This window comes from Chiloscyllium punctatum, chromosome 11 (genome assembly GCF_047496795.1).
Source record: "Chiloscyllium punctatum isolate Juve2018m chromosome 11, sChiPun1.3, whole genome shotgun sequence".
Taxonomy (NCBI): domain Eukaryota; kingdom Metazoa; phylum Chordata; class Chondrichthyes; order Orectolobiformes; family Hemiscylliidae; genus Chiloscyllium; species Chiloscyllium punctatum.
The window spans coordinates 86,733,200-86,748,433 of record NC_092749.1 but is presented as its reverse complement, the minus strand read 5'-3'; the positions used below and the strand labels follow the sequence as shown (position 1 = coordinate 86,748,433).

The 15,234-nt window shown below is 41.8% G+C and overlaps 1 protein-coding gene across 1 annotated transcript; it reads right to left on the bottom strand.

Annotated features, from left to right (window-relative positions):
• Window positions 1-1,150: 1,150 nt before the first annotated feature.
• On the bottom strand, window positions 1,151-5,117 carry LOC140482611 (platelet-activating factor receptor-like). Its single transcript, XM_072580127.1, has one exon. The coding sequence runs from the start codon at window positions 4,550-4,552 to the stop codon at window positions 3,536-3,538; it is 1,017 nt and encodes a 338-aa protein (XP_072436228.1). The 5' UTR covers window positions 4,553-5,117; the 3' UTR covers window positions 1,151-3,535.
• Between the last annotated feature and the right edge of the window lie 10,117 nt (window positions 5,118-15,234).

Genomic DNA, 15,234 nt, shown 5'->3' with positions numbered 1-15,234 from the left:
GTTTCTCACCATTTAGAAAGTAGTCCATTCCTATATTCTTTTTGCCAAAGTGCAAGACCTCGCACTTGCTCACGTTAAATTCCATCAGCCATTTCCTGGACCACTCTCCCAACCTGTCTAGATCCTTCTGTAGCCTCCCCACTTCCTCAGTACTACCTGCCTGTCTACCTAACTTTGTATCATCGGCAAACTTCGCTAGAATGCCCCCGGTTCCCTCATCCAAATCATTAATATATAATGCGAACAGCTGTGGCCCCAGCACCGAACCCTGAGGGACACCGCTCGTCACCGGCTGCCATTCTGAAAAAGAACCTTTTATCCCAACTCTCTGCCTTCTGTTAGATAGCCAATCCTCAATCCATCCCAGCAGCTCACCTCGAACACCATGGGCCCTCACCTTGCTCAGCAGTCTCCCGTGTGGCACCTTATCAAAGGCCTTTTGAAAGTCCAGATAGACCACATCCACTGGGTTCCCCTGGTCTAACCTACTTGTTACCTCTTCAAAAAATTCCAACAGGTTTGTCAGGCATGACCTCCCTTTACTAAATCCATGTTGACTTGTTCTAATCAGACTCTGCTCTTCCAAGAATTTAGAAACCTCATCCTTAATGATGGATTCTAGAATTTTACCAACAACTGAGGTTAAGCTGATTGGCCTATAATTTTCCATCTTTTGCCTTGATCCTTTCTTGAACAAGGGGGTTACTACAGCCATCTTCCAATCGTCCGGGACCTTTCCTGACTCCAGTGACTCTTGAAAGATCTCAACCAATGCCTCTGCTATTTCCTCAGCAACCTCTCTCAGAACTCTAGGGTGTATCCCATCGGGGCCAGGAGATTTATCAATTTTAAGACTTTTTAACTTTTCTAGCACTATCTCTTTCGTAATGGCAACCATACTCAACTCAGCCCCGTGACACCCTTTAATTTTTGGGATATTACTCCTGTCTTCCACTGTGAAAACTGACGCAAAGTACTTGTTAAGTTCTCCTGCTATTTCCTTATCTCCCATCACTAGGCTCCCTGCATCAGTTTGAAGTGGCCCAATGTCTACTTTTGCCTGTCGTTTGTTTCTTATGTACTGAAAGAAACTTTTACTATTATTTCTAATATTACTGGCTAGCCTACCTTCATATTTGATCCTCTCATTTCTTATTACACTCTTTGTTATCCTCTGTTGGCTTTTGTATCCTTCCCAATCTTCTGATTTCCCACTGTTCTTAGCCACTTATACTGCAACTCCAACTCCTAAGCTAAGACCAACATAGGCATCATAGACTTGGTGAACATTATAACAGGAGTATTACAAGGCTACATACTTTGCCCCTTCCTTTTTCTCTTGGTTGTTGATTTCATTGGTGAGGAGAGTGATGTCGGGTGCAGATGTTGCTATTTGGTAGTAACAGTACTGATTGACCAATGAACAGAATGTGACCAGAGGTGTCTCAAAAGGATCTGTATTAAAACCTTAACTATTCAGTGGATTTAATAACAAATTAGATGGTGGAATTGAAAGCCATATATCCAAGTTTGCAGATAGGCAATATTGTAATCAGCACAGCTGGCAGCATAAAGTTACAAAGATACATGGGTACATTAAATGAGTGGACAAAACTATGGAAAAAGGATTTCTATTTAGGCAAATGTGAGGTCATCCATTTTGGATCTAAAAAGGTTAGTACTTTCTAAACAATAAAAAAAATTTAAACAATGGATGTCCAAAGAGACTTAAGAATTCAGGTATATAGATCATTAAAATGGCATGAACAAATACAGCAAGTCATTTAAAAAAAAAGGGTAATGAAGACTTGTATGTTTAGAATTCAAATAAAGAAGACTGGAAGCTATGCCACAATTAAACAAATACCTAATTAGATAGGTCCTGGAATGTGGTCATTCTAGGCACCACACCTTAGGAAGGATATGGTTTTGAAAGAAGTGCATGTTCACAACAATAATACTTGGACACTATGAATTAATTTGCACAGAATGATCAGATATACTAGGATTGCATTTCCCATAATTTAGAAGGTTAGAGATGCTTTGATTGCAGTTTTCAATGTCATAAGAGGAAAATAGGTCAATGGAAATAAACTATTTGTATTAGTTGGGTGTCTAAGACTGGTGACATAGCCTAAAAAGAAGAAAAGACCTTTCAGGTGTGAAGCTAGGAAACATTTTGATACAAAGAAGTGTACAAGTTTGGAATTCTCTTTGGCTCATGATAAAAGATGCTACATCAATTACTAACATGACAAATAGATTTTTGTTAACCCAAAGGGATTAAGAGGATTTCCCAGACACATTCCTGGTATGGTGAGACTCATGTATGAGGAGAGGTTGAGTCAGTTAGGATTATGTTCACTGGAATTCAGAAGAATGAGAGGGATCTCAGACACCTATAAAATTCTAACAGGACTAGACAAGGTAGATGCCGGAAGGATGTTCCCAATGATAGGCTGTCCACCAGCCCTATTTTTTTCCATTACCCTATTTTCTTCTTGGTACATTGAAAACTGCAATCAAAGCATCTATAACCTTCTAAATTATGGAAAGTATAATCCTAGTTGTGTGATAATTCTGAGTAAATTAATTCATATCGTCTCTTTGTGGTAACAGTCTAAGGATATGTGGTAAACCATTTAGTACTGACATGAGGAGAAATTTGTTTACCCTGAGAGTGATGAGCCTGTAGAATTTACTCCCACAGAAAGCAGTCAAGACTTTGAAAAAGGAGTTGGAGTTAGTATTTGGAGCTAAAGGGTAAGGGGGAAAAGCGAATACAATCTACTGAGTCAAAGTTCAGCCATGACCATAATGAATGGTGGAGCAGCATTGAAGGGTTGAATGGCCTACTGCTCTTATTTTCTATGTTTCTATGGATGGACCAATGACAGGTAAATACAATTAGATTGCATATCAGCGATAATCTTATGACCTGAATTTGAAGCATGGTCAAGGTGCATAATGGCCTATTCCTGTTCCTATATTTCTGTTAATTGGTAGGCACTGTCCAATATTATCATGGTCAAAGTGAACTCCTGAGACATTAGCAATTGGCAATGAGGACAAGCCCCAAATCAGAGCTATATTACCCAAAATTCGTCCAACCAAGTCCACCTGAGTCTTTTGCTACTCCGAGAAGATCACATGATTTTTGAGTGCTGTCCACATATAAAAATAGATGAAAACTCACATGAGTTGCGTGAGGCTGGATGGGCCCAAAGTTTTCTCCTGTCTTTGTTGATATGTTTATAAGAGGGAACTACCACCTCTTCAGTGAAGGCTGTAATACATTCCTGAAATACTCCACATCACAAGCTTCACAAATATTAAAAGGAAGAAACTTTTTGTTCTGATCTGATAAAATATTCAAAAATCTAAAATCTTGCAAATAAGATGTTCTTAGGACTAACTTTTCTTTCTCATGGTAAACTATATGAACTGGCGATAAGACACACAAGTTGTGCAGCGGTGATTTTCAGGTGATGGGTCAAGTATTGACATAATAAAGTTGCCGTACTAGGGTAACATTTCATGACAGCTGAATTTCTTGCGGCTTAGGGCTTCTACCGAGGAGGCATTTACGTGTGAAGGACAGTCTTAATTTTTTAAAATATTGCCTGAAATTTGTTGTCATGAAACAGTAAAGAATGGGGTCCAGAATGCAGTTGGTGCACATCAGGCACAGGGAGATGTGGTGAACATCGTTGACAGTTTTCCTGAAAGCGCAGTCGTCGGATTTCCAGAAGTTGAGGACCAAAAGCGTCCAAAGCAAATGGACCACATGGTAAGGTAGAAACGAAACCGTGTAGATGATCAGGACCATAAGCACCAACCGAGAAGCGCGGGTCTTGAACTTATTCTGCGAAGTTCGCAATGCTTTCTGCTCAGCCGATAGTAGTCGAAGGATAAGGACATTGTTGGTAATGACCACGACAAAACTAAGGACAAAACCCAGCTCCATGAGCATATGCATAACGATTACTTGTGTTCTGGTATCTTTTGCTTCATGACTTTCAAAACATCTTTCATTGCTCGTGTTTGTCTTGAAGAGGTAATCTTCATGATTGATGACAATCGGTAAAGAAAAGCAAACTGTGAGTGTCCAGATTAAAGCAGTTAAAACTGAGCCTCTCACAATCTGTCTGGACTGAGCTGCCGTGACCGGCTGTGAGACCGCGCGGTAACGAATAAAGCTGATGGCAGCCAGAAAGAAGATGGTATTGTATGTGTTGATGTAGAACAGCGATCCCCATAGGCTGCACACGAAGCTGCTGAAGATCCAATTGCCTCTGCGATAATAGTAATCAATCCAGAGAGGAAGAAATGTAACAAATAGGAGATCGGCCACTGTTAGGCTTATCATGTAGATCTTAGCTTCAGTCAGTTCTTTTCTCTTGCATATCAAAAAATAAAGTGCTGCAACGTTTTCCGGGACTCCCACTAGAACGATAACGCTATAAAAAATCGCGGAAACCGTGTAAGTGACTTCAGATGTATCGTAAAACTGTTTCTCGTTGCAGTTTTCAAAACGTGTTGAGTTCGTCATTGTAACCGTCGAAACGTTTGTATCACTCGATGCTGATACTTCTTATTAAACATTCGTAGATTTTATTGCGAGGGGAAAGTTGCAAGTCACCTTTTGGAAGTTTCCAAGTCGAGTCTTCACAGTCTTGAGGGTTTTTAAAAATATTGTCTGCGGTGCAGATCAACGAGATTTCGGTGAATTTGACCTTGTTAAATAAACAGTGCAACCGATTTCACATTCACAGTCAGCTCAACGCAGATATTTGCACTGTTCACACTTGTTCATCATTCAGTTACAGTCTCTCTGGTGTATATACACATATATACATATAAAGACAAAGAATGCAGGATTCTCAGCAATTTTGGCAGCTCCGTGTGGAAAATTAGAGCTTCAATTATCTGACCTTTCTGTAGAATTCCCTCTGGAAAGTCCAGCAGCACATTTTCAATGTGGGCAGGTCTGTGCTTCTCTGCTCAGTCCAAATGAAAGCAACCTCTACCAGCGGGTCCGTTTATCTGATGGGACATGACGCTGATCAACGTTCAAGATACACTTGCAGGGTTAATACCAAGAAAACTGTCAGGAGCTTATCTCAAAATGTCGCTGACTCACCCTCACTGAGGTTCTACTCTGTCAATCTTCAGTTTTCTGACTTTGTCACCGGATCTGATGTGATTCGGGAAGTTAGATATTTCATCAGTCAAAACCCAGCTTTTCAGAGTTTAGAAGTAAATTGGTGTGCTGGGATTTGCAGGAAGGGGACAATACACAATAGGCTGGCTCTTGCTGTGCTAAGAGAAAGTGAGGACTGCAGATGCTGGAGATTTCAGAGTGGAGAGTGTGGTGCTGGAAAAGCACAGCAGGTCAGGCAGCATCCCAGGAGCAGGAGAGTCCATGTTTAGGGCAAGAGCCCTTCATCAGGAATGAGGCTTGTGAACCGAAGGGGCAGACAGATAAATGGGAGAGGGTGGGGCTGGAGGGAAGGGAGCTGACAGTGCGATAAGTAGACGGGGGTGCGGCTAATAGTGATAGGTCAAGAGGAGGGTGGAGCGGTAGTAGGGAAGAAAGATTGACAAGTGGGACAGGACATGAGGGCAGTCCCCAGTTGGAACGTTGGAACTGGTATAAGGTGGGCAGAGGAGAGATGAGGAAACTGGTGAAATCCACATTGATGCTGTGGGGTTGGAGGGTCCCAAGGTGGAAGATGAGGCGTTCCTCCTCCAGGGGTCAGGTGGTAAGGGAGCGGCGATGGAGAAGGCCCAGGACCTGCATGTCCTTGGCAGAGTGGGAGGGGAAGTTGAAGTGTTTGGCCACAGGAGAGTGGGGTTGGCAGAGTGGGAGGGGGAATTGAAGTGTTCGGCCCCAAACACTTTTCCATGTCCCAACACTGCTCCGACAGTTCTTGACTGGGAATTCTGCCCAGTGCTTCTTCAGAAATATTGAGTGCAGCATCCAACAAGATTTCCAGCAGAGTGCAAGGCAGTGGGAGATTTCAAATACTCCTTTCATAGCACTAACTGCAACATAGGAAGTTTAAACATTCAAAGAAAATGGGTGCTCGTTAGAAAATAGGTAGGGTGGTAACTTGGGTAAGTTAAATGGAAAAGTGGGAAGATGGGTAGGTTGGCAGGTCAGTGGGGTAAGTAAGTTGGAGGCTATTTGGATCAGGAGGGCTGGTCAGGTTAGGTTGGATTGGGTGAGGGAAGAGGTTGGATGCTGGGAGGTAGATCTGGTCAGGCAGCTAGTCCGGGTTATATTGGTCAAGAGGGCAAGAAAGGTCAGGCAGCTGGTCAGAGTATTGGCGACAGTCAGGTGGCTAAGTTGAGTTGGGAGGGATATCAGGTTAGAGGTGAGTCAGATTGCATTGGGGTTATCAGGTGTTGAGAGGATAATCAGATCTAGTCTGGATCAGCATAGTCAGGAATGGGAAAAGTTTAGAGGGATATGGGCTATGTGCAGGCAAATGACACTAGTTCAGTTTTGGAAACTTAGTAGGCATGGATGAGTTAGGCTAAAGAGTGTGATTCCATGCTATATGACTCTATGATTCTATGACTCTAAGGGGTATGTCACACGATTGGTATTTTTATTGGAGGGAACGAGGAGCAAAAAACACCCACAGTATAGACTGTACCACACTACAAGAAATGTGGAGTGTAACATTCACTATGGAGCAATGAGTGTAACTACAGGAGCAAGAAACTGCATTTCAGAATGAGTTTACTTAAGTTCAGATGCAGAAGCAATAATTTGACTCAAATAGATAATTGATGGGATTCTTTGGAGAGATTTGTTTTTGAAACTAACTAGACAGTTTTTTTAGACATAAGAAATATGATTTTGATCACCAGAAAATGGACTTATGTAACCGTGGTAAAACCTTGAATGATAATGTGCACCATGAGCTGTTGTCCATAGTCTTAAACGTTTCTAACATAACCCTGCCCTGACATGCTCAAGCACTGTATTTTATTTTCATAGGTCATTTAATGATAAAAGTAGTTGAGCTGAATGGTGGGACATTTGTGGCTCGAGACCCAGGGAAAGAACAGGCTGAATGTGACCTGATAATGATGCTGCTGGAGTATTCAATACAGGGACCTCAATAGTGAATGAAATTGATTTAGCTCCTGTGGACCAAAATCCTAAGTTCACAGCTTAGGAAAATCTTACAAATGAAAGCAGGTGAAGGATTTAAGATGTCCAATTAGGTATAGACCAAGACTTGACAGGAATAGTTCAGGGCTTGATTACTGTACTAGAAGATCATATGGGCATTACTAATAAATTCATTAGAATTGCCAAAAACATTTCAGATGTGCAAGTAAGAACAATGTTTGCAATACCTATGGGTCTTGAGTACTTAGAATCATAGAGATGTATAGCATGGAAACAGACCCTTCAGACCAACTCAGCCATGCCGACCAGATATCCTAAATTAATCGAGTCCCATTTGTCAGTACTTGGCCCATATCCCTTACACCCTTCCTATTCATATACCCATCCAGATGCCTTTTAATTGTTGTAATTGTACCAACCTCCACCACTTCTTCTGGCAGCTCATTCTATACATGCACCACTCTTTGCTTGAAAAAGTTGCCCCTTACATCCCTTTTAAATCTTTCCCTTCTCACCCTAGTTCTGGACTCGCCCACCCCAGGAAAAATACCTTGTATATTTATCCTATGCAAGCCTCTCCTGATTTTCTAAACCTCTAAGTCGTCACCCCTCAGCCGTCGATGCTCCAGGTAAAACAGCCCCAGCCTATTCAGCCTCTTCCTATAGCTCAAACCCTCCAATCCTGGCAACATCCTTGTAAATCTTTTTTGAACACTTTCAAGTTTCACAACATCTTTCCAATAGGAGGGAGACCAGAATTGCACACAATATTCCAAAAGTGGCCTAATCAATGTTGTGTACAGCTACAACATGACCTCCCAACTCCTATACCCAATGTTCTGACCAATAAGGGAAAGCATACTAACCACCTTCTTCACTATCCTATATATGTGAAACTCCACTTTCAAGGAACAATGAACCTACAGTCCACAGCCTCTTTGTTCATCAACACTCCCCAGGATCTTACCATTAAATGTATAAGTTCTGCCCTGATTTGCCTTTCCAAAATGCCATGATGTGGAGGTGCCAGCATTGAACTGGGATGGACAAAGTTAAAAATCAAGGAGGTAAAAACAATGACTGCAGATGCTGAAAACCAAATACTGGATTAGTGGTGCTGGAAGAGCACAGCAGTTCAGGCAGCATCAACGAGCAGCGAAATCGACGTTTCGGGCAAAAGCCCTTCATCAGGAATAAAGGCAGTGAGCCTGAAGCGTGGAGAGATAAGCTAGAGGAGGGTGGGGGTGGGGAGAAAGTAGCATAGAGTACAATGGGTGAGGGCTTTTGCCCGAAACGTCGATTTTGCTGCTCGTTGGATGCTGCCTGAAAGTTAAAAATCACACAACACCAGGATATAGTTCAACAGGTTTATTTGGAAGTACCAGCTTTCGGAGCGCCACTCCTTCGTCAGGTAGCTAGTAGGGCTAGTTACTTGATGAAGGAACAGCACTCCAAAGGTTTGTACTTCCAAATAAACCTGTTGGACTATAACCTGGTGTTGTGTGATTTTTAACCTTTTCCAAAATGCAGCACCTACAATCTTCCTTAACATAAGGGGTAAGCAACACTGTCAAGTAGTATTAACAAAAATATTCTAAGAGAGGCCTTGGTTTCAGGAGAGCTTTAGACATGAGGAAGTGATTGACACTGATAGGGAAAGGGGAAAAGGATCTCAGATAAGATTAACTTCCTGAACAGGTGAAGGAGACATCAGCAACATTAACCTATGACCTAAAATAGACAACAGTATCTAAGGTGTTTATAAAGCAAGCTTAGAATTTGGATAATGAGATACTTACATGAGCAAAAATGTAGAAAGGTACTTGATTGTTTCTGAATGCTTCAGTCCTGCTGCAGTCTACTGGAGTGATACTCTCCCTGCATCACTTGAATATAACTGTCGTAAACCTGTACTCAGACTCTGATGGTTGGTTATTAGAAGTTACAACACAGAAATAAGGAAGAGCTGGCTAAGATTATTTGCAAGAATAGGCTAATAAGTGTAAAAGTTAAAAGAAAAGAAACATTATATTCCATTAAAAAACAAAATCTCAATGAGAATGATCCATCTGTGGTTAATCAGGTAAGTCAGGGATGGTGTTAGCTTACAAGAAGAGACTGTGATGTAGAATAGTAATAAGCCCGAGGATTTGGAAAGTTTTAAACACCAGCAAAGAACAACTAAAAGCTTGATACAAAAGAAACAAATATTGCAATCTTTGATCATTTGATTTTTTTAGAAAAACAACCATCAAGACCAGAAATTCAACTAGACTTGTCACATAAATACAGTGGCTACAAGAACAGGTCAGAGGCTGGGAATTCTGCAGCAAGTAATGCACCTTCTGACTCCCCAAAACCTATCTATCATCTACAAGGCACAAGTCAGGAGTGTGTTGGAATACTCCCCACTTGCCTGATAGGTGCAGCTCCAACAACATTCAAGAATCTTGACATCATCCAGGACAAAGCAGCCCGTTTGATTGGCATCACATCCACAAGCATCCATTCCCTCCACCATCAACCCTTATTAACAGGGACTGGGTACTAGCTAGAAGATGCACTGCAAATACTACCTAAGGTCCTAAGATATCACCTTCCAAACCCATTACCAGTTCCATCTGCAAGGACAAGGACAGCAGATACATGGGAACAACACCTTTCCCAAATTCTCCTCCAAGTCACTTATCTGCTGACTTGGAAAAATATCACTGTCCCTTCACTGTCGATGGGTCAAAATCCTGGAATTCCCTCCCTAAGGGCTTTGTATGTCAACCAACAGCATGTCAGTTGCAGTGTTTCAAGAAGCCAGCACACCTCCACCTTCTTAAGGCCACTAGGGACAGAGCCAATGATGTGCACGTTCCATAAGTGAGTTTAAATAAGCCTGGAAATAGTTTACTGCAAGTTAAGGAGATAAATGAAGTTGATATGAGTTTCTGTTCTATATACTCAAAAGGGAAAGTGAATTTCTTGGACTTTAAAAGAGATTAGAAACTTTTATTTTCAAGGCAACATTAACAATAAACAGCCTGGGTGTTTTATGAATTTCTGACGAAGGAGCGTCACTCCGAAAGCTTGTATTTCCAATTAAACCTGTTGGACTATAACCTGGTGTTGTGTGATTTTTAACTTTGTCCACCCCAGTCCAACACTGGCACTTTCACATCGTGAAAATACTTGGCAATGAAAAGATGGGTTTTAATCATGTTCAGTTATTGGCACAATAAAGTTAAAGTGGTCAGATATAAGAAGGAATTTTCAGCTGAGAGACAGGTTTTATAATAAAAAACCTTGGAAAGGCAAGGACTGATTAGGAATAGTCAACATGGCTTTGTGCGTGGGAAATCATGTCTCACTAACTTGATTGATTTTTTTGAAGAAATAACAAAGAGGATTAATGAGGAGAGAGTGTTGGATCTGATCTACATGTAAGGTATTCAACAAGGTTCCTCATGGTAGACTGATTAGCAAAGTTAGATCTCATGGAATACAGGGAGAACTAGCCATTTAGATACAGAACTGGCTCAAAGGTAGAAGACAGAGGGTGGTGATGGAGGGTTGTTTTTTAGACTGGTGGCCTCTGACCAACGGTGTGCCACAAGGATCGGTGCTGGGTCCACTGCTTTTTGTCATTTATATAAATGATTTGGATGTGAACATAAGAGGTCTAGTTCATAAGTTTGCAGATGACATCAAAATTGGAGGTGTAGTGAACAGCGAAGAGGGATACTTCAGATTACAACAGAATCCTGATCAGATGGGCCAATGGGTTGAGAAGTGGCAGAGTTTAATTTAGATAAATGCGAGGTGCTGCATTTTGGAAAGGCAAATCCGGACAAGACTTATACACTTAATGGTAAGGTCCTAGGGAGTGTTACTGACTAAAGAAACCTTGGAGTGCAGGTTCATAGCTCCTTGAAAGTGAAGTTGCAGGTAGATAGGATAGTGAAGAAGGTGTTTGGTTAGCTTTCCTTTATTGGTCAGAGTATTGAGTACAGGAGTTGGGAGGTTATGTTGTGGCTGTACAGGACATTGGTTAGACCACTTTTGGAATATTGTATGCAGTTCTGGTCTCCCTGCCATAGGAAGGATGTTATGAAACTTGAAAGGGTTCAAAAAAGATTTTCAAAGATGTTGCCAGGGCTGGAGGATTTGAGCTATAGGGAGAGGCTGAACAGGCTGGGGCTGTTTTCTCTGGAGTGTCAGAGGCTGAGGGGTGACCTTATACAGCTTTATAAAATCATGAGGGGCATGGATAGGGTAAATAGACAAGGTATTTTCTTTGGGTTGGGGGAATCCAGAACTAGAGGGCATAGGTTTAGGGTGAGAGGGGAAAGATATAAAAGGGACGTAAGGGGCAACTTTTCCATGCAAAGGGTGGTGCATGTATGGAATGAGCTGCCAGAGGAAGTGGTGGAGGATGGTAGATTTACAGCATTTAAAGGGCATCTGGATGGGTATATGAATAGGAAGGGTTTAGAGGGATATGGGCCAAGTGCTGGCAAGTGCTGGTAATTGATGATATCTGTGGAAATGGACGAGTTGGACCGAAGGGTCTGTTTCTGTGCTGTACATCTCTGTAACTGTATAACCAACGAATTAAATTAGATTTTGTTCAATTATGGTTAATTGTAAAATAGATTCTGTAGCAAGTAATTCATATTGCTGTTTTGTGGCTCAAGCTAATATAAATTTAATACACGCAAGAATGTTTTGAGAAAGAAAAGCTTTCATTTAAAGATATGGCTGTTTCTGGAATTGGTGATAAAGGAGGAGATAATTGAACACTTGGAGCAACAAAGATTCATTCACCAATGTCATCATGGTTTCATGAAGGGCAAGTCATGCTTAACAAACTTGCTGGAGGTGTTTGAGAATGAAACCAGCAATGTGGATAATGGGGATCTGGTGGATGTAGTACATCTGGACCTCCAGAAGGCATTTGGCAAGGGGCGGGGAGGGGGGGGTTGCAGGTGGTGGGGAGGCGGTAAGAGTAGAGAATTGGCTTGGATAGAAGATTGGTTGACGGACAGAAAGCAAAGGTTGGGATAAAAGGGTCTTTTGCTGGATGGTAAACCGTAAGCAGTGAGGACCGCAGGGTTCAGTTCTCAGACCTCACCTATTTACCATTTACAGAAATGATCTGCAAGCTGGGCCAAATTGCAACACAGCAACGCTCACGGATTATACTAAAATAGGTGGGAATGCAGGCAGGGATTAGGAGAAAAAGAGTTTACAGATGGATGTTGGTAGGCTAGAAAAATGGGACATAATCTAACAGATTGATTTTAATGTGGATAAGGGTGAGGTTGTCCATTTTGTCCAGAAACATAAAAGGGCAAATTATTATTTAAATGGGAAGCAGATTCAAAGTGTCAGTGCAGAGGGATCTGGGCATCCTTGTGCATGAATCACAGAAAGTGGGTTTCCAGGTACAGCATAAATAAAGGCAAATGGAATCCTGGCATTTATTGTAAAAGGACTATAAAAATAAAGGTGTTATTCCAATGAAATAAGGATTGGTGAGACTACACCTGGAATATTGTGTCCAGTTTTGGCTTCCTTACTTGAGGAAAGATGTGCTGGTACTGGAGGCAGTCCAGAGGAGATTCACCAGCTTAATTCCAGGGCTGAAAGAGCTGTCGTACAAGGAGCTGCTGAACAGCTTGCTATTAAACTCACTGGAGTTCAGACAAATGAGTAGAAATCTGATTGAGGCGTATAAAATGCTAGAGGGAATTGATAAGCTGGATGTTGAACAGATGTTCCCACTTGTGGGATGGTCTAGAAGAAGAGGTCATAGACATTGAGTGAGAGGGGGTAGGTTCAAAACTGAGATGAGGAGAAAACTACTTCTCTCAGAGGGTGGTGAGTCTGTGGAACTCACTGGCCCAGAGGGCAGTGGGGGCAGAATTAATTAACAGATTCAAGAAAGAAACTGGGATATTTCTGATGAAAAGTGGGATAAAGGGCTATGGGGAGCAGGCAGAAAAATGGAATTGGGACCAGAATAAAATCAGCCATGATCATGTTAAAAAGTAGAATGGGTTCAAAGGGCTTAATTGCTTGTTTTGCTCCTAATTCCTGTGTTCCCACATTTGAAACTAGCAACTTAGTCGGTATCAACAGTATTGTGGAGTCTCACATGGTTCTGGAATTGCTGGCAACTGGCATTGAAAGGCTGCTTCAAGCTCCTTGTCATTGTGCACCAACCCCAGCTGGAGAGAGGGGGAATTCGTCTTGTTAATGTAACTCCCATAGCACATACCAGCGACCTGCATGGCTAGCATTCTGCATGTTTATTTGATTAAGCCAGCAAAAAGGAAGGGGCCAGTCCTCAGGCCAATTGAGGGCAGGGGAGGGGTATCCTAGCACCATCAGTCAAAGGTATAGTTTGCACACAATCCAGTGATTTGTCTGTTGTCTGCTCACACTCAGGGGGTATTCTGGTTACATTCTGAAAAGTGGGCAATGGTCAGTTCTTTCAGGCCAGATCCACTGGTCAGGGAAACACATATCATCTAGCAGGGAGTTGCAAACACAGGGATTGGGAATCTGGTCTGTCATTAAAGTTGATCAGAAATATGGGGTGAATACAGTCCTGGGGATTAAGAAGAATGCAATGTCCACTGCAAGTTATGTTACCTGCCATTACTTGTTCTTCTTTAAATGAAAAATGCAACTGGAAAATGATTGGAACAACATCCAGGACAGATGGAGCTGGTGTGATTTTGATGGACAAATGTATGAAGGGAATATCTGCTGGTCCCTAGGACAGAGAAGGGGGAAAGGCACAAAACAGGCATTTGCAAACTACTCTTACTGTTCCTTTGCAATTGTTTCATTTCTCTTTTGTAATGCATGCAGAATAAATGTGCTTAGGGCCAAATGCTGTTCACAGATGATTTGCACCATGCCATTGGTCTTTGTAAATTTAACATTGTGGATAACTTCAGTATCATTGAAATGTGAACGACTGAAAAAGAGGCCAGTCACAGGCAAAGGCAACTCATCACTTGTGTAATTTCCAAGGAAGCCATGGGACATGGAGATTGCTGTTTCATCATCTGTCATGTACATTAATAATTGTCTGTACTGAATTAAATGAGAAGTTGAATGATTTGAGTTATAGAGTCCTACAGCACAGAGACAGGACCTTTGGCCCAAACTGGTCCATGCCGATCAAAATGTCCAACAACGCTAACCCCATTTCCCTGCACTTGGCCCATATCTTTCTAAACTTTTCATATCCATGTATTTGTCCAAATGCCTTTTAAATTTTGTTAATGTACCCTCATCCACCCCTTCCGCTGGCAGCTCATTCCATATGCATACCACCCTCTGTGTAAAAACATTTTCCCTCAGGTTCCCTTTTATTCTTCCCCCTTAACATTCAACTGATGCTCTCTAGTCCTTGATTCTCCAACCCTGGGAAAAAGACTGAGAGCATGATATTATATACTTCTATAATTCCTCATAGAAATCTCCTACACTGTAAAGAAAAAGTCCTAGCTTGTCCAACCTCTCCCTGTAACTCAGACCATTGAGCCCTGGCAACATTCTTGTAAATTTCTTCTAGTGTAATAATATGCTTCCTATAGCAAGGTGATTAAAACTGAACACAATACTCCAAGTCTGGCCTCACCACTGTAAAACTGCAACATAACTTCCCAACTTCTATAGTCAGTGTGCTGACTGATGAAAGCCAGTGTGCAAAAGCCGCCTTCACTACCCTGTCGACCTGTGACTCCATTTTCAGAGAACCATGCACTTGAACTCCAAGGTCCCTGTGTTCCACTACACTCCTTAAGGCCCTACAATTGACCATGAAACTCATACCTTGATTTGATTTTCCAAAATGCAAGATCTCAGACTTAGCTATATTAAACATCATTTGCCATTTTTGGCCCACTTCCCCCGCTGCAATTTCTGACAACCTTCCTCACTGTCCATGGTACCTCTGATTTTAGTGCCATCTGCAAACTTAGGAAGCATGCCTTCTCCATTTTCATTCAAATCATTGATATAGATAACAAACAGCAATGGGCTGAGCACTGACCCCTGAGGCATTCCCCCAGTCA